The sequence below is a fragment of the Podarcis bocagei genome, assembly GCF_964188305.1.
Source record: "Podarcis bocagei genome assembly, chromosome: 9".
Taxonomy (NCBI): domain Eukaryota; kingdom Metazoa; phylum Chordata; class Lepidosauria; order Squamata; family Lacertidae; genus Podarcis; species Podarcis bocagei.
The window spans coordinates 10286919-10311769 of NC_138134.1; the positions used below are offsets into that span (position 1 = coordinate 10286919).

The 24851-nt window shown below is 41.2% G+C and overlaps 1 protein-coding gene across 3 annotated transcripts in view; it reads right to left on the reverse strand.

The window, feature by feature from the left end:
* The window catches only part of KCNIP4 (potassium voltage-gated channel interacting protein 4), a 437188-nt gene that overhangs the window by 381915 nt on the left and 30422 nt on the right, over positions 1–24851 (reverse strand). The window contains exons 1-2 of one of the 3 annotated variants that reach the window (XM_081207937.1): positions 12118–12212; positions 11695–11837 (exon numbers count right to left, since the gene is read on the reverse strand). The exons of the other annotated variants lie outside the window; for them this stretch is intronic. Of the exons in view, the coding sequence (XP_081064063.1) occupies positions 11695–11836 (142 nt within the window). The 5' untranslated portion in view covers position 11837; positions 12118–12212. Of the gene's footprint in view, positions 1–11694; positions 11838–12117; positions 12213–24851 lie in introns of those variants that run through there. 3 annotated transcript variants of the gene reach the window in all.

Sequence of the window (24851 nt, forward strand, 5' to 3'; positions counted from 1 at the left end):
AAGAAGGCCAAAAAAACCTTGAGAGATTATTTTGAGATTAATATGAATACCACTACCGAAAAAAGAGTAATCTGGGACGCAAGTAAAGCGGTTATGAGAGGATTTTTGATACAACAGAATGCAATTAAGAAGAGAGTTCAAAATGAGAAAAAAGAAGATTTTGGAGAAAATAAAGGAAGGAGAGAAAAAAATGAGAGTGAAACCAAAGTCGCAGGAGATCTTGAAAGAGATAAAGTTATATCAAGTACAATATATGAAAATGATGAACCAGGAAATAGAATGGAAAATTAAACAGATGAGACAAAAGACATTTGAATTGGCAAACAAATGTTGGAAACTGCTGGCTTGGCAAATGAAAAAAAGACAAAAACTTAATACTATTACAAATTTGGAAGTGGAAGGGGAAAATATACAGAACCCAGTGGAGATCAGAAAGTGTTTTCAGAGGTACTTTAAACAATTATATACACAGGATACACAGAAAGAAATGGACATTGACCGATTTTTGAAAACAAAGGGACTACAAAAAATCTCTCAAGAAAACAGACTAATGTTGAACAACAAAATAACGGACCAGGAGGTAGAAGGGACCATCCAGAATATGCAATTGGGCAAGTCTCCAGGACCGGATGGTTTGACTTCAAGATATTATAGATCTCTGAAAGAATGGTTAGTACAGCCATTAAAAGAAGTTTGTAATGAAATATTGGAAGGGAAAAGGGCACCAGAGTCGTGGAAGGAAGCATACATCACACTTATACTGAAAACAGAGTCCGAGAAGACACAGCTTAAGAATTACCGCCCCATATCTTTGCTTAATGTGGATTACAAAATTTTTGCAGACATTTTGGCTAAAAGATTAAAAAAAGGTATTAGTAGAAGAAATTCATAAAGATCAAGCGGGCTTTCTCCCGGGCAGACACTTGTCTGACAATACGAGGAATATAATTAATATTTTAGAAAAATTACAAGTGAATATTAACACTAAAGCAGTTTTGATATTTGTGGACGCGGAAAAAGCCTTTGACAATATTTCCTGGAGTTTTATGAAGAAGAATTTACAGGGGATGGGGGTTGGCCAAGGTTTTGGAAATGGTATAGGTACAATTTACTCAGAACAAAAGGCTAAATTAATTGTAAATAATGTAGTGAGGGAAGAATTTAAGATAGAGAAAGGAACCCGACAAGGCTGCCCAATCTCCCCATTGCTTTTTATATCCGTCTTGGAGGTTCTCTTAAACATGATTAGAAGGGACCAAATGGTTAAAGGTATACAAGTCAGAGCTAAACAGTACAAACTGAAAGTATTTGCCGATGATTTGGTACTGACATTACAGGAGCCAGAATCTAGTACCAAAAGAGTATTGGAACTGATTCAAGAATTTGGTCAGGTAGCGGGTTTTAAGCTAAATAAGATGAAAACTAAGGTTTTAGAGAAAAATCTAACAGGGATTGAAAGAGAGAGGTTTCAGAAGGAGACAGGATTAACATTGGTTAAAAAAGTGAAATACCTAGGGGTTAATATGACTGCCAAAAATGTGAATTTATTTAAGGATAACTATGAAAAATGTTGGTTGGAAGTGAAAAAGGATTTAGAAATATGGTCAAACTTGAAGTTATCACTGCTAGGCCGAATTGCTGCGATAAAAATGAATGTATTGCCAAGGATGCTGTTTCTGTTCCAAACATTGTAAATTTTGTTGTTTTTTTTAAAAAAATATTTATTAAGGTTTTCTGAAGTAATACAGTAAAAAATAAAAAATACAAAATAAAAATACAAAATAAAAACAGTTAAAAAACAACAACACATATTTTCTATCACTTATTTTCCTTTAACTTATTTTCCGGACCTCCTCATTTTTTGTATTCCACTTCAAATTATTGGTTCAGCAAATCCTTACCATTAAATTTTAACCCATTTATAACCCTTTTTTTATATTCTCTTAAAGCATTACAGCTGGAAACCCCTTACTCAAACATTGCAAATTTTGGATAAAATGGATTGTTTCAAGAAGTGGCAGAGAGATATTTCTAGATTTGTCTGGCAGGGCAAGAAGCCTCGAATAAAATTTAAGATATTAACCGATGCTAAAGAAAGAGGCGGATTTCCCCTGCCAGACTTTAAACTTTATTATGAATCGGCTGCGTTTTGCTGGCTGAGAGAATGGCTGCTTCTTGAAAATACTGACGTACTGGACCTAGAAGGTTTTAACAATGTATTTGGGTGGCATGCATATTTGTGGTATGATAAGGTTAAAGCACATAAAGCGTTTAAAAACCATATTGTCAGAAAAACACTGTTTAATGTCTGGATAAGATATAAGGACTTGCTTGAAAATAAAACCCCAAGGTGGCTGTCACCAATGGAAGCGAAGGCTCAGAAAAAGCTCAATATGGAGGCCAATTGGCCGAAATATTGGGAAATTTTGGATCAAGAGGGAGACAGATTAAAATTGCAGAGTTTTGAAAAACTAAAAAATAGAGTGCGAGATTGGCTCCATTATTACCAAATAATGGAGGCGTATAATTTGGATAAAAAAATTGGTTTCCAGGTGGAAAAATCAAAATTGGAAACAGAACTGTTAGATTCCAAAACTAAGAATTTGTCAAGAATGTATAACTTGCTGTTGAAATGGAATACTCAAGATGAAATGGTGAAATCTGCTATGATTAAATGGGCACAAGATGTTGGACATAACATAATGATGGCTGACTGGGAACAGTTATGGACCACTGGTGTGAAGTTTACGGCATGTAATGCCTTAAAAAAGAATTTAATGAAAATGATTTATAGGTGGTACATAACACCAGTCAAGCTTGCAAAAATATATCACTTGCCCGATAATAAATGTTGGAAATGTAAAGAGACTGAAGGCACATTTTTTCACCTTTGGTGGACGTGCCCAAGGATTAAGACATTCTGGGAGATGATTTATAATGAAATGAAAAAGGTATTTAAATATACCTTTCTGAAGAAACCAGAGGCCTTTCTCCTGGGCATGGTCGGCCAACTGGTGCCAAAAAAGGATAGAACTTTTTTTATGTATGCCACAACAGCAGCAAGAATACTCATCGTGAAATATTGGAAGACACAAGATCTACCCACCCGGGAAGAATGGCAGATGAAGGTGATGGACTACATGGAACTGGCGGAAATGACTGGCAGAATCCGAGACCAGGGAGAAGAGTTGGTGGAAGAAGATTGGAAGAAATTTAAAGCTTATTTACAGAAACATTGTAAAATTAAGGAATGTTAGAAGGATGTTGGAATGAAATAATGTGGTTTTAGCAGAAATGCTATAAAGGATTAAGAAAAAATAGATTGCTAGATGGTGAAGGAGGGAAAGTAAATTTACATTATATTAAGATAAAATAGAGGACAAAAATTGGAAAAGATGGAAAGGACTTGCTGAAATAGCTAATTCAACTAGAATACAAAAAAGAGAGGTGTGAGGAGGTCAAGGAAATAAGCAAATGAAAGATAAGCTATGGGAAGATTTTTTGTATTTTGTATTTTTGTTTTTTCTTCTTTCTTTTTTTCTTTTTTATTATTGTGATGTGATGTTTTGTATCTTTTTAATATGCTGTTTTTTTAAAAAAAATTCTTTTTGTAACCCTTTAAAAATTAATAAATATTTATATAAAAAAAATGAAACTGCTAAAGCAGGAGCTTCCTAGCTCTTCACGTAGGCTTAGAAGCTCATTAAAAAAGCAAATACAATCAGTGTGGAATGCAAGGGTGCTTCCAATCTGCCTCCACAAACTGTTAAGTATAATTGATTAATTGACACTGAAATGGGAATGCCGTTGAGCATTGCTGAAAGGTTTAATATTGGAAAATTCCACCAGAGTATATACTAAGTGGTTTCTGAACTCCTTGACGGGTTGATAATTAACTATAGTAGTTTTCTGCCAGCTAACATGGGGGTGTTTAAGCTTAGATTGGGTGACAATGTATTTGGTTGAAAAATCTCCATTTTGAAAGGAGAATAAAGCCTTAGGTCTTTGTTCTCAGGCTCTAAGCGAGTAGGATTATTATTATTAATAATAATAATAATAATAATAATAATAATAATAATAATAATAATAATTTTTTATTTATACCCTGCCCTCCCCGGCCAGAGTCGGGCTCAGGGTAGCTAACACCAGTAAAATTACCAGGCAGGCCCCACAAATAACCCAGAGATGCATTTTAAATCGAAGGACACATTCTACTCATGTAAAAACACTGATTCCCGGACCACCCATGGGCCAGATTTGGAAGGTGATTGGGCCGGATCTGGCCCCCGGGCCATAGTTTGCCTATCTATGTTTTAATCCATCATTAGGGCTTAAAATCTGGAAAGAACAGAGCCAAGAGGAGGGGGGAGTGAACAAGTGCACACACAAACAAAGTTGTGGCTTCCCTTCTTAGAGAGGGAGGCGGGCAAGCGGGCAGAATGGCAGCAGCAGGAGTTGGCAGAGGAGAGGGTCCCACTCACTTCACACCAGCAGGACTGCCATGCTCCTCTCCTCACTGGACCAGGAGCCAGGGCTGCCAGGCGCACATTACAGTGAAGAATCAGCAGGCTTTAAAGCCCAGGGAAGGAGGAGCGCAGGGATGCCAGCAGCAGGCAGCTGTGCCACTCGGCTCACCCCAGCCTGGTGAATGATTCTCCCCCCACACACACCAGCGGCATAGCTAGCTGCTCAGGCACCTGTACAGGGGGCAGGGTGAAATGCCAAGAGGGGCGGGGCTTGCTGCCCACGGGGTTGGGCAAACCACCCACCAGATGGGGTGAGCCGGGGTGGGGCCCAGCTGCCTCCCCCTCAGCTGGAGGGTGGCTGGGAGGGAGGTGGCGGCCGGGGCACCCTGCAGGCCATGTGCCACACGTGTCCCGTGTTGCATTTTCAGGCGGTGCTGGGCCCATCCACTGGAGGGCGCTCTGCAACTCCCATACCGACACACACCCCACCCCCTTCCTGCGCTACTGTGTGTTGGACAGCGCAAGTTGTCTTGTGGAATTATTTTGATGTATCTTTGATGTTTTTGTTCTGTTATGAGGACAGTTCTGCAAGTAAAGTACTGAATAATATCTAATGGGTCTGGACAATGCTTCATTCCAAAAGGAGTCAGTTTTCATGTGTCCAGTCACTTCAAGCTGAGCAATAATAATACAGTGGTACCTCGGGTTACATGCGCTTCAGGTTACATACGCTTCAGGTTACAGACTCTGCTACCCTATAAATAGTGCTTCAGGTTAAGAACTTTGCTTCAGGATGAGAACAGAAATCGTGCTCCAGCGGTGCAGTGGCAGTGGGAGGCCCCATTAGCTAAAGTGGTGCTTCAGGTTAAGAACAGTTTCAGGTTAAGTACGAATTAAGAAGTACTTAAAGAACAAATTAAGTACTTAACCCGAGGTACCACTGTACCTGCAATATAAACAGCAACCACACTAAGAGTAGCATGGAACCGCTTTCCATGCCTTGAAGGAAGCAGATAAACCAAAAACTGTGAGTGAGCAAGGAATATATAAGTGCAGCAGCCTGCACTTTTAAAAAGCAGGAAGCATGGAAAGCAGCAACAGGACAAAACTGGTATAGTGTTGCATGTGAATTCTGTACACCATCCACATTTCATCTCTCTATTTTCCATCTGTGTACAAATCAGGTTCCTTGCTACAGCCATGCAATGGGGTCTTTTGCACTGTCATTTACACAGCTGCTTTCAGGGATGAGGAATGCTGAATACCCACCCCCCCAAGACACAGATCCTGCAGGAACAATATTCGAAAGCCTCTCAGTATCCTCCTTTTATTACCACTTCATGCCTTTTTACACTATTAAGTGCAATGTGGCTGCAAGTCTAATTGTAGATGAAGTGCAGCAAGTTCAAAATGACCAGGTTTTTCTCCCATAACCATCTACAAGAGTGACCAGTTGGATTCTGATGGTACATTAATTTCATACCAATCTGTCAGATGCTTGGCTTCTCCTAAGCATCAGCTATTGCTCCTCCATCTGTCCACCCCATTTTATACTTTTGAAAATTCAAGTCTCCTTCAAACTTTGTGTTGGGGGAGACTGTTTCCCCAATTTGCCTCTAAATGGCCTAAAATATAACAATGCATTTGTATCAATAAGGTTTTCTGGTTATTTGTGCTGTTTAGCTACTCATCGTTATGCTGGAAGGAGAAAGATCATTTGGGTTGCTCTGAGTCGACTGCAACAACATATTCAACTCTGTTCGCTATCTCTCCTGACAGAGCTGCTCTGCTTTGGAAATCACTTCTCTGCTTAACCTATAGGATACGAGTGTCCTGATCCTGGACCAGTGAGCAGTATAGGATGCAGAGTCCAAAGATGCAGTACTATCAATTGACTAAAGATTCAAATTTTTTACATTAAAAAATGCCTGTGTTTTTAGAATCTTGCTGAATAAATTATACACAGAGTGGCTTAACTGGTGACCAGATTCTGCTTCTTTTTTTCATCTTAGCTCCAATAATTGTTCAGAAAGCTATGCTATACTGGGGATATTTTGCCCCCAGTTATCAATCATCAATATCTGCTGCATTTCCACTCATTGTTTCCCTAGAGAAACAGTCGACCATAGAAACAGATATTAATGTTCCTTCAGAATCTCCTGAAACAGTTGGAGAGAAGGGACATATTCCATCAGCAAGTTTTCCCAGCGAAATGAATGAGAGCTCAGAATTTCGTTGAGCCTCGTCACTTTTTCACAAGATCCTGAATTCCAGCGGCCTCCAGAACTTTTCTCTTTTGTTTTATTTGAACTTCAAAAACTTCAAACATAAATCTGTTATTCTTAAGAAGCCAGAATATTCTTCCAATTGTTTGCACTGCAAAAGACTTGACGTGGCTACTCTTCCAGAATCAAGTTAGGTGCTTCAGCTCAAAAGGATGCAATCCACACATCTGCAGATTGCATGGATATATCCATCTAAATGTTTCAAATGTAATTCTCAGACCTCATTAGAAGAAATCAGCTAGCATTCCCTCCTTAATAATCAAGAAGGCAATCTGCTCCTCAAGGTTTGGCTTGATGACTTTCTATATACTCTGCTGCCTCCTTTTCTTGATTGAGCCTAACTGAAGAGTGTCCCGTGGGGTAGAGCTCTCTTTCCCCTGACATCACCCTTTTCAATTCTGCAACTCTTCACGGTGACACATCACCAAGGCCAGGCAGTCCTCAGCTAACACAACCAGTATAAGTAAGTAAGTTGCTCTGAATGGATCTTACCTGGCAGAGTGTCCCAAGGATGAGGCTAAAAACATCCAGTATCACAGGTTTCCTCACCACCACAAATTTAATTACTGACAAGACGAAAGATGAAGAGGTAAAATCAGTTATGATTAAATGGGCGCAAGATGCAGGTCACAACATTATGATGGAAGATTGGGAAAAAATATGGAAAACTGACCTAAAAATTGCAGATTGTTCCCTATTGAAGGAGAATTACATGAAGATGATGTACAGATGGTACACAACACCAGTGCAGTTAGGGAAAATGTACAAAACTAGTTCAAATATATGTTGGAAGTGTAAGGAAAAGGAGGGGACATTTTATCATATGTGGTGGGATTGTAAGGTAATTAAAAAAATTTGGGAAATGATATGATATACAACGAATTGAAGAAAATGTTCCATTTAACATTTGTTTAAAAACCTAGGGATTGTAGGGAAAGATCTGCCAAAAAAGCTGAAAAACATCTTCCTGTATCCGACAATGGCCGCGAGAGTTCTGGTAGCACAAGGATGGAAGACTGAAGAAACCCCAACCAAAGAATCATAGCAAGAAAAATTGATGGACTATGCAGAACTGGCAAAACTGACATACAAGCTACGAGACAAGGATAACTGTGACTTTAAAGATGAATGGGAACCCTTTACAAAGTATTTGAAGATACAAGAAAGCGAACTGGACTCCTTGGCTGGTTTTGAATAAACATTCACAAACTTTTTATTGATAATAATCAGCTAAATAGCTTGAGGATCTATACAACTGTGTAACATGCAGAAAACAGCATTTTTAGAGAAATCAAAGACTGGAACTGAGGGAAGTTGGGGGTGGGGTAGGGTAGGGTGGGTTCTGTGGGGGGAGGGAGGGGAGGGAGGAAAAATGGGGGGGAATAAGGATAACATGTTTCTGGATAATATGTTTTGTTTTAATTTTGAATAAAAGTTATTTTTAAAAATAATAATTACTGTCTCCCCCAATTGCTTCCAGGCAATAGTGTCTAAGCCCTTCAAATGAAAGGGTTAAGAATTTAATCATGCTTTTCAGTATTCAGCTCTCTGTTCTTTTTAAAATAGAAGCGACAGATGCTGTCAATACTTAGCAGAGCAGTCAATCCTAGGGGTCAGGTCATCTTAAGAGGGTTTTTTTAAAAAAACAATTGTTAATGATTAACTTATTCTGAACTGGAGGTTAAATCATCTAAATTTTGCTAGGAGTTAGGTGCTCACCTTGATTTTACCTATACGTACCTATTGTGCAACCCTATGTATCTTTAGTTGGAAGTAAGTTGTACTGTGTTCAATTGAGTTTCCAAAGAGGTTATGAAAACTGTCAACACACACCTTGACTGTGAAGAAAATACTTGAGTTATTTCTAAATTTCAGTTGAGGGAATTTGGAAGTTTCAGTGGTGATATCTCAGACACCCAGATCCCAAGCTGTTTAGGACTTTAAAAGTTAAAACCAGCACCTTGATTGAGCATCTTGATTGAGCCTGGAACAAACATGTAGATTTCATAAGGTCAGAGTAATGTATTCTGACCAACCAACTCCACCAATAATCTGATTACAGGTAGGTAGCCGTGTCGGTCTGACGTAGTCAAAACAAAATATATTTTAAAAAAAATTCTTCCAGTAGCACCTTAGAGACCAACTAAGTTTGTTATTGGTATAAGCTTTGGTGTGCATGCACAATTCTTCAGATACCTTGCATGCACACGAAAGCTCATACCAATAACAAACTTAGTTAGTCTCTAAGGTGCTACTGGAAGGAATTTTTTTATTTTGTTTCAATAATCTGATGACAGCATTGCATGCAATTTCAAGTTCCGAATGGTTTTCATGGGCAGCTGGAGGCAACTAGAGCATAATTTACTGTCATAAGATCCAACATAAGACCAAAGAAAATGGTAGCTGGAGAATATCTGAGCCAAGAAAAAAAAGTGCCAGCTCAGAAACTACATACCTGATATAATAACCTCATTAGGCTGCACATCTAATCTCAGAACACTAAACAAGAGTGTTTCCCCTTTATTTGGATTAAATTGCAGTTCTCATCCATCCAGTCCTTCAGAGCTGGCAAGACAAATGGTTCCGTTTTTCCACAGAATCCAAGGGAAGCAGTTCACTCACAATTATATCTGTGCGAACCTGGTATAAATTGCTGTCAAACTGTAGCATCACACGAGACTGAGGTGGTAAACCTGTGTCTGGGATACACCCTTTCAAGTTGCAGCTGTTAACTCACATGACTACCTCTCCACACGAAAATGTCCTCATACACAGGAAATTGGGACTTCAGGTAGTCTAGAATCATTCTCCCTGAAGCACTACCTTCCCAAATGCAGGGGATATTTTTTAACACACATTTTTATTGTTTTTTTAAGCAACTACAAATAACCATTAAACACTTATCCAGCAGTACAGATAACGATGTTTGTTTTATCCATTGTCTCTAGACATATGGCAGAATATTCCATTATGTGAGCCAACTATAGTCTGAAGTGGCACAACCCAGACAGTGAGTTTGCACCTCACTGTGTACCACTTCCGACACCATAAAAATAAATAAATTATTATTATTATTATTATTATTATTATTATTATTATTATTATTATTATTATTATTATTATTAAAACCCTGAGTACTACACTTTCACTGTTCAGTTCAGCATGAATTCTACATTGAAAGAGGGGGCAACGCACTGATGATTAGAAGAAAAACTTGTGCCAAGTTCAAGGTTAACGTCAAGAAGATTTCTCATGGAAGTTGAAGAAATAAAGCAGACCAAGCAATGGATTCCTGGCTGGGTAGCTAGACCGGTAATCAATTTTATTCTGGCCCACCTCTGCACTATATAAAGAGATAAGGATATGCAAGGGCAACCAGGGCAGGACTTCAGGGCTCCCCAGCCCAGCCCCCAAATAGCCACCCAGGAAGTGACAGATGATGGGGAGAATGTAAACAGGCTCTGTATTGGCAGCATCAGAGGTGAGAACTCAGAATGAATGAATTTATTTGCGTCAGCCATCGGCCATAGCAACAAAACAACAATACGATATACAAAGAATAGAAATAAAAAGTCAATCATATAAAATACATTTTAGGGTTTTGAATCAATAGGCAAATAGTGGATCTTATTCTGATTGCCCCAGCTAAAAACCTTGCAACCTTTGATCTGCCATCTTGATCTGCCAAGAGAAAGGACACTGGGGCAGTGGCTGGGTGACCCGGAATGCACAATAAAAGAGGGGTGATAATCTCATTCCTCAAGTCTTTATAAAGAATGCAAGCCAGAAGGGCATGTGCCACCGATTCAGTACTGCAGGGATATAAGCATTTTTTGTGTGGAATCTGTTGGAATCATCCCTCAAGTACAGCCGAGGGCAGTACATTCAATCTTGCGAGAGTAAAAGCACGCCTATATTTTAGAATTACGGTACTAGGTTATGCAGATAGGGAACCAGAGAGTCAAAATGGGAAGGTGGAAAATAGTCATACCATGGGCAAAATATCCTTTTTTCGGCCAAGTTGTTCTGAAGCTCGATATCATTTAGGCGCTAACAAATTAGACTGTTTGCTTTACTCTAACACAAAGTAAGTAGCTGTTGTGGTGATAAACTAGAAGAGTGAAGTTTTTGATAGACAATTTTAGTCCAGGCGCTCTTCTGACAATCTTGCAGAAGTCAAAGTGTTCTCACATGGATAGTGGCATCATGGCACTACCCATAATGCAACAGTGCTTTTTTGCCAAAGGAGCTTCCCCATTAGTGAAACTAGGCCATGACGTACTGTATTTTTCTGTCTATAGGACGCCCCCATGTATAAAATGTAATCATGTATTTTGGGGGACTCAGATTTAAGAAAATGGGAGGAGATGTATTCGTGTAATAAGACGCCCCCCCCTAATTTTTGACATTATTTTTTAGGAGGAAAACCTAGTCTTATACACGGGAAAATATGGTATTATGCGAGGTCTCCTGTATTCTACCTCCAAAACCACACATACAGACATTCACACGTGCTTCCTATGCTCTTTGTGTGGAATTTAGGCACGCCATTTCCCTACCTGCTGATGAATGGAAAATGCTGGCAAACTCCAGAGGCAGTGGCATCTGACACAAAATGAAACAGGCAGGAGCGAATCCTAGCATGTACGGTACTGTACCACATTATCGAAAAGCGATTGGCGCAACCCAGAATATTACTAAAGGTATGTCAAAATACTTGTTGTATAAACTGAAGTTTTTCTCTGAACAGCCGCGGGTTAAACATGCCACGTGGCAGATTGTGTAATGCACCCAATCATTTGCCAGTGGTGGTGATGGTTCAAAAGATATTAAAAACAAAACAAAAAACCATTGTCAACACAGTTCTTTTGGTTACATCAGTTCTTTCCCCAGGGAATGTGACCACTGCCTCTTTAACTAATACTGTCAATAAAGGAAAATACCTGTGGAACTTGAGCGCTTCAGGACAATCAGTTGTATCACCGAACAACAGTTTCTGCGCATTTTCGTGAAAACGCCACGTTTCCTTCGGGGGTGATGGAAGTCTTCAGTCCTCCACTTGGTCTCAGAGGCCAAAAATGCCATCCTAAACAATAACTTTAGGTGTTTTAACTTTTACTGGATAGAAGGAATCTTCAGATTTCTCGAAGTGCAAAGGCTCTTCAGCCACAAAGGCTCAATGAATCATTTAAACAGGTCTCTTTTTTAATTCACACCCTTTGGACTCAAAGTTCATACTTTACATTATAATCATTTAGCCCATCCTTTATACAGGAATCCAATCACACTGCGTATTTATAGAGAACCCAAATCACATTTTCATCCCATTTACATCTCAGGATTATAAACAAATCTTTATTCCTTACCTTGATCGGTTGTTTAGGCAAATGAAATTGTAATTTAGTCTTATTATCCTTTCTATTTTAGAGATTTCCCTTCTCCGAGATTTCTGTTCTAAAAGAGTGTTGCACCCTTCTAGCTGGTTGCTGGAAGACAGCTGTTGTGCCTGTGAGGAAATGAATAATACCACTAAGAATGCCTTAATTCCACTGTCACTCAAATGCAGAAAAGCGGTTTAAATTACTTGTAACATAGTGATTTCTCTCTTTCTTATGCTTTTTGCTTTGGTAGTTTACCAGGGGGAAAGATTACGAATACCTAAAAGGTCAGGTGTGAAAATCTAGTGTGAACTCTCCTATCTGATGCCTAAATCATATTTTATCTTATGCCAAGGTCAGAGTGGCTATATTCTATTGCATGACACTCCTCCCCAGTACCAGATACAGCTGCTCTCCAGCAGTTCATCGACTTGTTTCACTGTGGCCAGATGCAGAATTATTTTAACAGTGTGGGTTTTTTTTAGAAAGAGACGTCAAAAACTGAGCACATATTTTTTCGGCTTATTTTGATATTCAGTAACTAGCAACTAATTAAGGTTCTGAGTTGGTCCCCTGAGGCTCAGACCCTGGAACTCAGGAGGTGAAGCCTTGGAGCTAAGGGACAGTGACTCATAGGTCAGGCGAGTCCAGCCCAGTGGCCAAGCTACTAGCAATAGCAGAAAATAGCTGTGCTGAAATCTTCGTCTGTTCCCTTGAGGCCCCAAGAAGGCAGCTAAGAATCAGAAACTTAGTCAAAACTAGGCATCATTGTGCTTAGTTAAGAAGGATAGATGGCACCTGTTTGCCCAGCCCAAAGAAGCATCGGCAAAAGACATCAATGCAGCCTGTGCAGTCCACCTCTTTCCCCTAGGGCTGGGTGTCCATCAATATGCGGACGATACCCAGCTCTACCTCTCTTTTAAATCAGAACCAGCGAAGGCAGTGAATGTCCAGTGTGAGTGTCTGGAGGCGTTTGGAGGATGGATGGCGGCTAACAGACTGAGGTTGAATCCTGACAAGACAGAAGTACTGGTTTTGGGGGACAGGGGGTGGACGGGTGTGGAGGACTTTCTGGTCCTGGGATGGGGGAATTGTGCCCCTGAAGGACCAGGTATGCAGCCTGGGGGGACATTTTGGACAGCTGTCCATGGAAGCGCAGGTCAATTCTGTTATGTACTGAATTTCTCACCCTGGGCCAGCAGGGGGATACTGTAGATAGTTATGCAAATGAAGGATCGAAAAGTGACGTTCAGTGATTGGATAGTTTTAGAAAATGGCAACAGTTACATTGTTCTGGAGCTCTATATATGCAGGCTGACTGAGCTCCTCAGTTTAGTTCTGTTCCAGCTTACAAATAAAGAGCTGCTTTGGAAGAATCGCTGTGTCGTCTGATATGTTCGCCCACAACTTTAAAAATTCTGTGTCTAGGGCAGCTGTCTACCAGCTCCATCTGGTACACAAGCTGAGACCCTATCTGCCTGCGGACTGTCTCGCCAGAGTGGTGCATACTCTGTTATCTCCCGCTTGGACTACTGCAATGCGCTCTACGTGAGGTTACTTTTGAAGGTGACCTGGAAACTACAACTAATCCAGGACTTCCGGGTTGGCGCGATCGGGAAATGGCGGATTCCCTCCGAGCTCCGGAGGGAATCGGCTCAGCGGTGGATGGGTCTTTGCCGTGCCGGCGACACGGGGACCCTTAAAAACCGCAGGCGCGGAAGCCTGCGGACTGAAGACTCGGCGGGTGCCTTAAGCGCCCCCCCTGATTCGCAATGAGCCTTTTTAAAGGCTACGGAGGGGATACAGGGGACGGCGTGGCACTGAGAGTCGACCGCTACCGCCGCTGAGCGAAGCCGCGAGCCATAACCGGAGAGCGCTAACTTCCTTCCTTGAAATTCGGACTGAAAAAAGAACCCGTGAGTAATTTGGAACTGAACTCTAAAACTTTTACCTTTTGAATTTGAGACGACCGGGGGGTGTGCTAAAAGGAAGTCCCCACACCCCCCCCTTGCAGACGATCCAGAGCAACGAAATAAGAACTAAGCTGGAGTGCCTACCCTGTAAAGGGTGAGTTTTAAAAAGACAGTAACTTCCAAGATTTAGAAAGGTAAATTTGAGCAGGAGAGTGGAGTGTTGGAAGAGTCTTTGTTTTGTGGTAAACAACCCTCCCTCCCGGGCCCGGGAGCGACCTGATTTGGAGCCTGTATAGAGGAGCAGAATTTGACAGCTGTCAAAAGCTGTCAAATGGACTATTAATAGTGAAAAAAAAAAATTGCTGTTTAAGACCTCTCCGGATTAAAAGGAGTTACAATTGAACTAAAATCTTGAGAAACAAAGAAACAATAATAGGACAGAGGATTGTTGGAGAAAAGGTTACTCAGTAACCAGATTCCCTCTAGGGGGAATTCTGTGGAATTACAATGGCTGTGGGTGGAAAGATACTGAGAGAAATCGAAAGAATGTTCTCACTGGTGGGAACCCTACAGGAGCAGACTACAGCTATGAGTAAACAATTGACGACCTTGGATTTGGAAACAAGTAGTTCTGCTGAAAGTAATGAGGGCCTGAGTGAGAAAGAACCCACAGCTGAATTTGAAACAATAAACAAAGAAGAGGAGAAGACAAAACAAGAAAGAGAACAAGTTATCTGGGAAAGTACTAACCAGAAGCCGGCATCTGGAGAACACAAGCAAGGAGACTATTGGATTAAATCCACTCTAAGCCTACGAAAGATACAGAAGATGAAAGTGGAGGCCCTGGGACTTTATGGAATTCAGGAGCTCGAAATAAAGAAGTACAATTGGGGCCTCCACATAGACTTTGATTTTGACTATCAGCAAGACTTAGGCCTTGTGGAAATTCCTCAGCAGTTGCCTTTAAATATGGGAAGAGACTATGGACTGACTGGATTGATTGTTAAGGAAATCTTTCGAGACTCGATGATAGACAAAAAGGACTACCAACAAAACCGGCGGAGAGGGACTAAAAGAGAATTGAGAGCCTCGGATATCCGGAATCCAGGCTAAAAACTGTTAATTTGGACATGTCTTGGGAAAGGACGCAAAGCGGGGAGGGGAGGGAGGGAAGTATTAAATTTAAACAACACTCAAGACCAGGGGGTTTAGTATTAAGAAAATTATGTAAGAAAAAAGGAGAAATCGAGGGAAGAGAAGTGGGGTCCAACTTAGGGAAAATTTATTTTTGTTTTTTATAAAAGGACTAATATTAAGATGGAAGAAATGCCAACTTGCTGACATAAGTTTGGGAATAGGGATGCAGGGGAGGGGGTGGGGGGAAGTCAAGGACTAGGGTTAGAAAATAAGATTTTCGGGAACTATTCATGTTTGTTGTTTTTTATGTTTGTTTTGGTGTGTTGTTTGTGTTTATATAAAATGTGAAAACCCAATAAAAATATTTAAAAAAAAAAAAAAAAAAAAGAAACTACAACTAATCCAGAATGCAGCAGCTAGACTGGTGACTGGGAGTGGCTGTCAAGACCATATAACACCGGTCCTGAAAGACCTTCATTGGCTCCCAGTACGTTTCTGAGCACAATTCAAAGTGTTGGTGCTGACCTTTAAAGCCCTAAATGGCTTCGGCCCAGTATACCTGAAGAAGCGTCTCCACCCCCAGCGTTCAGCCTGGACACTGAGGTCCAGCTCTGAGTGCCGTTTGGTGGTTCGCTGCCTGTGAGAAGGGAGGTTACAGGGAACCGGGCAGAGGGCCTTCTCGATAGTAGCGCCTGCCCTGTGGAACACCCTTCCATCAGATGTTAAGGAAATAAACAACTATCTGACTTTTAGAAGACACCTGAAAGCAGCCTTGTTTAGGAAAGTTTTTAATGCCTGATCATTTATCATGATTCTGTTGGGAGCTGCCCAGAGTGGCTGGGGAAACCCAGCCAGATGGGTGGGGTATAAATAATAAATTTATTTTTAATAATAATAATAATAATAATAATAATAATAATAATAATAATAATAATAATAATAATAAAAATAACTTCCCTAGTATCACAAGCACAAATAGCAAGTGTTGTACAGCAGCTGTGCATATTATGAAGCTATGAAATCACACCACCATAGATGCATTCATTGTTCTCAAAGCACAACAGCCCATTTTGCTGTAAATTCCAGAGTAAAGTTGCTTATACAGCCAACATTCACTCCCCTTTGCTGATTGAAAGTGTGCAAGGTGTCCTTTTGAAGTTGTTTATGGTCCTTAACATTGTAAGGCTAGGGTTGCAATATTTCAAAAAGTGAAAATCTGGACACAAGAGTTGTTGAGTTTAGCTTTTTTGTTATTGTGGAGCTTTTCTTAAGGGGAAGGGGCCTGGGAGTTGTTGAGATTTCTGCCCGGATGTTTCAGCTGTTTCTGCAGGACACTGTTTCTGACTGCCATATTCCGGCTATGTCCAGCAACGCTATGTAAGATCTTGTCATTTCTCCTTTGCAACAGGCTTTCTTACCACCAAACGATCAACCTCTTCCTCTCTTCCCCACCCAAGTCATCAGAGTACCTAAGTCACTGCCATCCCGTGGACCTTTATGATGTCAGCATGCCCAGCTGTGACATCAGAGGAACTCAGCCATTCACGGTAAGGCGACATGTTTGTTGATAAAGCATTGTTCCTAAAGCTTATGCCGGCACTGTTTTCAGGGGGGAAAAACCAAATCCAATTTGTTTAGGAAGATAGTGTGATCATAGCCCACATTTCCATGTTCACTATAATGCCTTTCACACACACACACACACACACACACACACACACACACACACGTGTGTGTGTCTCACTGATAGCTTTAGGCAGCTCATCTCTCTCACATGAAGATTTATTGCCAAATCTATACAAACAGCAGATCATGAGATAAAATCTGCTGCTGAATTATTTCGCTCCAGAGTGCATTCAGAAGAACTGCAATGTTTGGGTCCACCCCCCCATATCATAAAAATAGTAATAATCTGACACAGAGAAAATGAGAATGTCAAGCAGATAGGCTAGAACACCTCCTGACATGCTTTATTTATTATTATTTCCAGGGGGTTGAGATACACACACACACACACACACACACACAATTTCAATCATGTGATCTGTAACCTGCAATCTGAAATAGGACAACCCAGAAACAATTTCAATGCACTTTCTAGTCTTTCTATAGACAGGGCTTTAGCAATTGCAAAGGTAATTTTGGGGGGAGAGGAAATCTTTCTGATTTTGTCACCACAACTATTAGGACAATAGGTCTTGTGAGGCAGTTATTTTTGCACATGATTTCCAGCAGATTTGTTTTTCAGTAGAAAGTTACTGGGTAATCCTGTGTCGCAGGATATGAAATCAAGACTCAAAGCATATGACGCCAAACCTTCCCAAAGGATCATTTGTTCCTGCATTAAAAGATCAGATTGTTGAGTTTGCTGAATAATTGAAGCCATATTTAATGGAATAATCAGCAGTTTTAAAAAAGTTCCAATTCCCTATCATTCTTTTCATTACTTTGGGCAATATACTGGATCCAATTAGCCAAGCGCTTTTCAAAACACAGCTGGTGTTCAGCAATCCACAGTTTATGTTTTTGAAGTTATTGCTGAGAAAGTAATCACAAATACTGCCCCCAAAAAATGACAATAATGGCACTCAATGGTGCTCAAGTCTAGTGTCCTGCAGACTGATGAGCAGCTAAGAGTGTTCTGCTACAACCCCTTAAAAGCTTCCAGAGTTTTGTTTGAAGTATCAGTGATATTAACAGAATGTGGCCTTGAAAGGACACCAAACATTTGTAATAAAGATGTAAATGCCTTTTTCAGAAAGCAGCCTTTGCAGCACTTATTGAAAAAGACAATGGGCAGCACAATTCTATCTGGGTTCACTCAGAAGTAAGCCCTGCTGTGTTCAAAATAGGACTTACTCCCTGGGAAGTTTGCATAGGATTGCAGCCCTATCAAGAAATACCACTTCAGAATGATTTTCTTAAGGTACATTGCATTTATTTATTTTTAAGTTTCATAAGTTCTCTCTCATCACAAAATTGCAATCCGGCATGTGGCTTCTAATGTTTTCCTGCATTCCTTTTTTTATCCCTGTGTTCCAGTGGGGGGTGGGAATCATTCTGCTTCTAAGATTATGTCCATGAATTTCAGAAAGCAAGCCATCATTCTTTTTTAAAAAATAATTTTTTATTTATTCTTGATAAATGATTCAAAAAATGAAAATAAAATAAACTAACATATACTAATGCAAAAAGAAAAAAATACATATACCTCCTATACTACAAACACAAACCCCACATACCCACCACTACTCAACTTCCTTTGGTTCATACTTAATCCACGCCTATCAACATACACTTTTCAGAGCAGTGTTTTTCCATATATTCCTCGAAACATTGCCATTCTAATCTTAAATTTTGATTTGTCTGAAGCCTTGTGGCTTCATTCTATTGCAGCAAAACCATCAATAAACTGGGACATGGGCTTTTGCGAACCAGTTTAATGCATGAAGTGGTCTTCTGAGTCAATATAGTAATGGTAAAGGTAAAGGGACCCCTGACCTTTAGGTCCAGTTGTGGATGACTCTGGAGTAGTGGCGTTCATCTCGCTTTATTGGCCGAGGGAGCCGGCGTACAGCTTCCGGGTCATGTGGCCAGCATGACTAAGCCACTTCTGGCGAACCAGAGCAGCGCATGGAAATGCTGTTTACCTTCCCACCGGAGTGGTACCTATTTATCTACTTGCACTTTGATGTGCTTTCAATCTGCTAGCTTGGCAGGAGCAGGGACTGAGCAACAGGAGCTCACCCCGTCACGGGAATTCGAACCGCCGACCTTCTGATCAGCAAGTCCTAGGCTCTGTGGTTTAACCCACAGCGCAACCCGCATCCCACTCAATACAGTACATGTGGATAAAAAAAAAGGCAAGTAATAGCAACTTGGGCTTCACGGACTGACTGTCTTGGTGAACGCATTGTGTGTTACACCATCTCTACAACCCAAGAGATTTTGTGTACTTATGCTGCCAGACACCCAGGTTGGCTGGCATCTGTCTGACTCAGGAGACAATAGAGGAGTGCACCTTTGGAGGTGAAGTGAAACCATTCGAAGGTTGCAGCACCTTTTGTGGCTGTAGAGACCAATACAGGAGAGACATGTTTTGTTGCAGCTGGGGCAGATGAAGGTGTCTGGTTGTTGCTGTTGCTTATTGTTGGAAGCTGCCCAGAGTGGCTGGGGAAACCCAGCCAGATGGCAGGGTATAAGTAACAAATTATTATTATTAATTGTTATTATTCTTATCATGCACCATGGCATTTCTCCTCTCTGCACTCCTCTCAGTGGTGATTCCTCTTCTAGTCACTGCTGTGGATACATGACCTGTCTGTCTCCAGGTCCGGCAGTTGTCTGCAAGAGATTCCCACAAAGCAGGGTTGATGTTGCCAGCCTTCATATCATGTTTGCAGAGACCTTTGTAATGAAGGATTGGTCTGCTAATGGGCCTAGTCCAAGGGTAGGCAAACTAAGGCCCAGGGGCCGGATGTGGCCCAATCGCCTTCTAAATCCGGGTATCAGACCCTGATGTTGGGAAAGATTGAGGGCACAAGGAGAAGGGGACAACAGAGGACAAGATGGTTGGACAGTGTTCTCGAAGCTACCAGCATGAGTTTGACCAAGCTGCGGGAGGCAGTGGAAGACAGGAGTGCCTGGCGTGCTCTGGTCCACGGGGTCACGAAGAGTAGGACATGACTAAACGACTAAACAACAACGAAAAGGATAGTCCTTTGTTCCAACTCTTTATACCTGCATGAAAAGAGAACTTTATGTTTCTTAATATTAATTGCTGACAACTAGCGCATAAAAATCAAAGGGGACTTTATTGTGGCCATTGATTCATTTCACTCTCAATCCACTGTTTTACTTTAAAAGTTGTACATTAAACAACACAGATTCAATTCCTGTAACCTTTTTGAACTGGCAAAGCAATTATCTAGCAACTGCAAGCTTCAATCACACTTCCCCAGCTCAAGATAAAGAGCCAACAGTCATTTCAAAGCTGCCATCTCCCCCCCAAAAAACAGCTATGTCTCTTATTGTGGTTTTCTTATTTTGTAATGTGGTGTTGTTGCTTTTAAACAGTTTTCTGATTGGTTTGGAGTCAGTCAGGGCCTCTTTGGTGAGTAAAGTGCTATTCCTCTCCATCAGAGGAAGATTTAGAGTTTGCCACTGTTCAGATGAACTGACAAGCTGTGGACAGCTGACAATGGAAATGGATTAAACACCTGAGTAGGAGAGAGGAAGCAGGGTTAGTGTTATCATGATTTAGTGTTGGGTCCAAACATGGCCTGTTGATATAGTGAATTTTTGAAAGAAGAGAAGAAGAAGAAGAGTTTGGATTTGATATCCCGCTTTATCACTACCCGAAGGAGTCTCAAAGCGGCTAACATTCTCCTTTCCCTTCCTCCCCCACAACAAACACTCTGTGAGGTGAGTGGGGCTGAGAGACTTCAGAGAAGTGTGATTAGCCCAAGGTCACCCAGCAGCTGCATGTGGAGGAGCAGAGACGCGAACCTGGTTCACCAGATTATAAGTCTAGGGCTTTTAACCACTACACCACAATGGCTCTCCAGTGTTAGCTTCCTGAAGCCAGAATTGTGGGTATCTGACCTTGCAGATCTGAATCGCGCTGCTATATATTATGTTTCTTCATTTCTGAATTACTTTCTATGAAGCATCTCAAAGGGATTTCACTACAGTGGTACCTCGGGTTACATAGGCTTCAGGTTACATACGCTTCAGGTTACAGACTCCGCTAACCCAGAAATAGTAATTCAGGTTAAGAACTTTGCTTCAGGATGAGAACAGAAATCGTGCGGCAGCAGCGGGAGGCCCCATTAGCTAAAGTGGTGCTTCAGGTTAAGAACAGTTTCAGGTTAAGTACGGACCTCCGGAACAAATTAAGTACTTAACCTGAGGTACCACTCTATACCATAAAACAATTGCATAAATAAGTCTATTTTAAATCCAATACAGATACCAACTGATAGACAGATATAATCACTAAGCATGTAACTCAGAATAGACCAGTTCTGGACCACATGCATTTAACAAACTTCAACTTTGTCCTCCTCACCCAGCATTATGGCAGATCTAGCTAAGGACTGCAAGAATTTAAAGTGTTAGTCTCTGGCCCAATGCTTTTTCAATTCTTGGGTCAGCAAGAATGGCTGACCTGATTTTGCTCAACCCACTACAGTTAATCAGGGAGAAGCTAGGCTTGCAAAATGTCCTCTGATGAGTGCAAGCTTCATAAATGCTATAGGGGGAAAAATGAGAAAAGATCAGATGATTTCCATTTAAATGTGACTGTCTCAGCTGGATCAGTCAAGAGATATTTGATTACTGGCAGTTGGAAACAGAAGAGTCATGGCAAGCTTTTAGATTAGAGTAATTACAATGGTTAATTACAAAGGTCAGCATTTCAATAGACTAAATGGTAGTTTTTATGTCTGCACCATTTCAGAAATGTTCACACTCACTGTCACTAAGACCAAAGATATCTTCTTGTATAATACAAATACAACTAATATCTAAGGAAATAATTCACACCAGTTCGAAAGTGTGGGACACATGAGAAAGAAAGATTCCTTCTTTTTCATATGAGAATTGTGCAGAATCCACTTGGGAAATAAAACAAATACCTTACCCTGATCAGAGACCCACAAATACAGTCACCAGTTTTATTCAGATTTTATATAATTTTATTCAGGTACGTGTGTTTCTTTTAACGCAGGTTAAAACTGGTACGAAATTTTAAAAGGGATTGCTGTGATTTGCCAGGGAAACTCAGAATTTTAAGTCTGTTTACAGTTGACATAGTTATTATTTAGGTCTGCATCTGTTTTGTGTATATTGAATTGTCTTACTGTTACATGCAGTTCCTCTGGTTAAAACTCTTGCTTTGCGCCCAATAATTTGATGCAAATTTGATACAAAGAGGTCTAACAACATGTGCCAGGAGATAAAAACACAGGGCAAGCAACAAAGGGAGCAGGAATCACTGCCTTTCTCCCAATTTACAAAGGACCTCACTTTTGCTGGGGTTCAGAGGCAGTCAGAACCTGTGACAAAATCAGGGGAGAAGTCTGTGCTCATCCACATTCATCTTACAGTGCGCCCTTAAGCCCCCCCCTCCCAATGACAAAAATGTGTTTCATTCTGACTAAACTAGATGTGTGGTCACCCCAACAGCAAGTGGCTACTGTGCTTTTCTGTACAACTAAGTTATAAAGGCAGTATTCAGCTCAGATCTCAAGGAGCAGTCCAGGTTCGTGATGGTTTTAAGTCTCTTAAAGGCATCAGTTTCCAGCAGGAAAACTATTAATTTAAGACATAAGGTTTACAGGGCAGATTGCTTTGATTTTAATAATAATAATAATAATAATAATAATAATAATAATAATAATAATAATAATAATTTATACCTTGCCCTCCCCAGCCAGAGGTGGGCTCAGGGCAGCTAACACCAATAAAATTACAGTAAAAACTTAATGGGGGGGACCCAATTTAAAATGCAATTTAAAATGCAGCCTCATTTTAAAAGTAGCCCGTACATCAAAACCATAAGGGGAGGGAAACATAAGGGTCAAACCAAGTCCAAACCAAGGGCCCGGCGGAACAGCTGTCTTGAAGGCCCTGCGGAAAGATGTCAAGTCCTGCAGGGCCCTATTCTCTTGTGACCAAGTCGGGGCCAGTACTGAAAAGGCCCTGGCCCTAATTGAAACCAATCTAACCACCTTGCGACTTGGGACCTCCAAAATGTTGTCATTTGTGGACCTTAAGGTCCTCCACGGGGCATACCAGGAGAGGCGGTCCCGTAGGTACGTGGGGCTTTAAAGGTCAAAACCAGCACCTTAAACCTGACCCTGTGCTCCACTGGGAGCCAGTGCAGTTGATAACGCACTGGATGAATGTGATCCCGTGGCAAGGACACCGTAAGGAGCCTCGCCGCGGCATTCTACACCAGCTGGAGTTTCTGGGTCAGCTTCAAGGGTAGCCCCGCGTAGAGCGAGTTACAATAACCAAGTCTGGAGGTGACCGTCGCAGGGATCACTGTGGCCAGATCAGGGTGAGAAAGTTAAGGGACCAAGCTAAACCAATATTTTAAATCAGTAAAAAAAAATGTGTGTTTCCCAATGAGACTTCTTCACATAGTTCATTGTGCAAATCTGACAATTTGTACTCCCAGGGTCCAACAGTGACTAGTACAGCAAGCTGGAAGACACACTTTCCCTGGCTAAGCTAGGCTCGTAGCTCCAATCCACTGAACAGGAAAGAGCCCACTGTAACAGATGCCACAGCACAAGGACCCAGACTTGCAGAGACAGAGGCCTCATGGACATTCTCTGAATAACTGAGAATGAATAGAATCAGAGAATTGTAAATATGGAAGGGGACAGTTAAAAGCAGTTCAGCAGTGAAACAGGCCAATTCCCTGCAATGCAGGAATCTCATCTAAATCGTCCATAACAGAAGGACATCCAACCTCTGCTTAAAAACCTCCAACGAAGGAGAGTCCACGACCACCTGAGGGAGTCTGTTTCACTGAGGGGTGGCCCTTTAAGATGCTCCCATTTCTCCAAAAGACAGTGGTGCTTAAGGGAGGTGGGATGGAGACAGAGGCTCAGTTCACTTCCAACACAGTGTCAGAGAAAGCTGCTCATTGGAAATGGAGGCAGCGAGATGTTTTACTTTCTTGGGCTCCATGATCACTGCAGATGGTGACAGCAGTCACGAAATTAAAAGACGCCTGCTTCTTGGGAGAAAAGCAATGACAAACCTAGACAGCATCTTAAAAAGCAGAGACATCACCTTGCCAACAAAGGTCCGTATAATTAAAGCTATGGTTTTCCCAGTAGTGATATATGGAACTGAGAGATGGACCATAAACAAGGCTGATCGCCGAAGAATTGATGCTTTTGAATTATGGTGCTGGAGGAGACTCTTGAGAGTCCCATGGACTGCAAGAAGATCAAACCTATCCATTCTGAAGGAAACCAGCCCTGAGTGCTCACTGGAAGGACAGATCCGGAAGCTGAGGCTCCAATACTTTGGCCACCTCATAAGAAGAGAAGACTCCCTGGAAAAGACCCTGATGTTTGGAAAGATTGAGGGCACAAGGAGAAGGAGACAACAGAGGATGAGATGGTTGGACAGTGTTCTCGAAGCTATTAACATGAGTTTGACCAAACTGCGGGAGGCAGTGGAAGACAGGAGTGACCTGGAGTGCTCTGGTCCATGGGGTCACGAAGAGTCGGACATGACTAAATAACTAAACAACAACAACAATAGGAGCTGTTCTTGGTACTGAAACAACCAACCTGTCTTGCCCTATGGGCTCCCCTGCAGCCTGGAGCTCTGACCACAAAAATGTGTTAATTTAAAGCTAAACAGAGTAATATAGCCAGTTTTCATATTTCTTTGTCAGCTGTGCATTTTGCAAGTTTCCTCTACACCTATACAGGGAACGGCCTTTATTATTCTCATTCCACTAGTCCACTTCTGTGACAGAACTTTCCTTTCCTTTCCTCCCCCTGCATACCCTGTATATGAAAGATATAAAATTAACATCAATGTTTATATTTAACGTGATGCATGTTCTTCACACACATGCTGCAAACCACCTGATTCAAGCTTGCAGACCACAGTGTGGGAGTCCTTGTGTTAGCACATTAT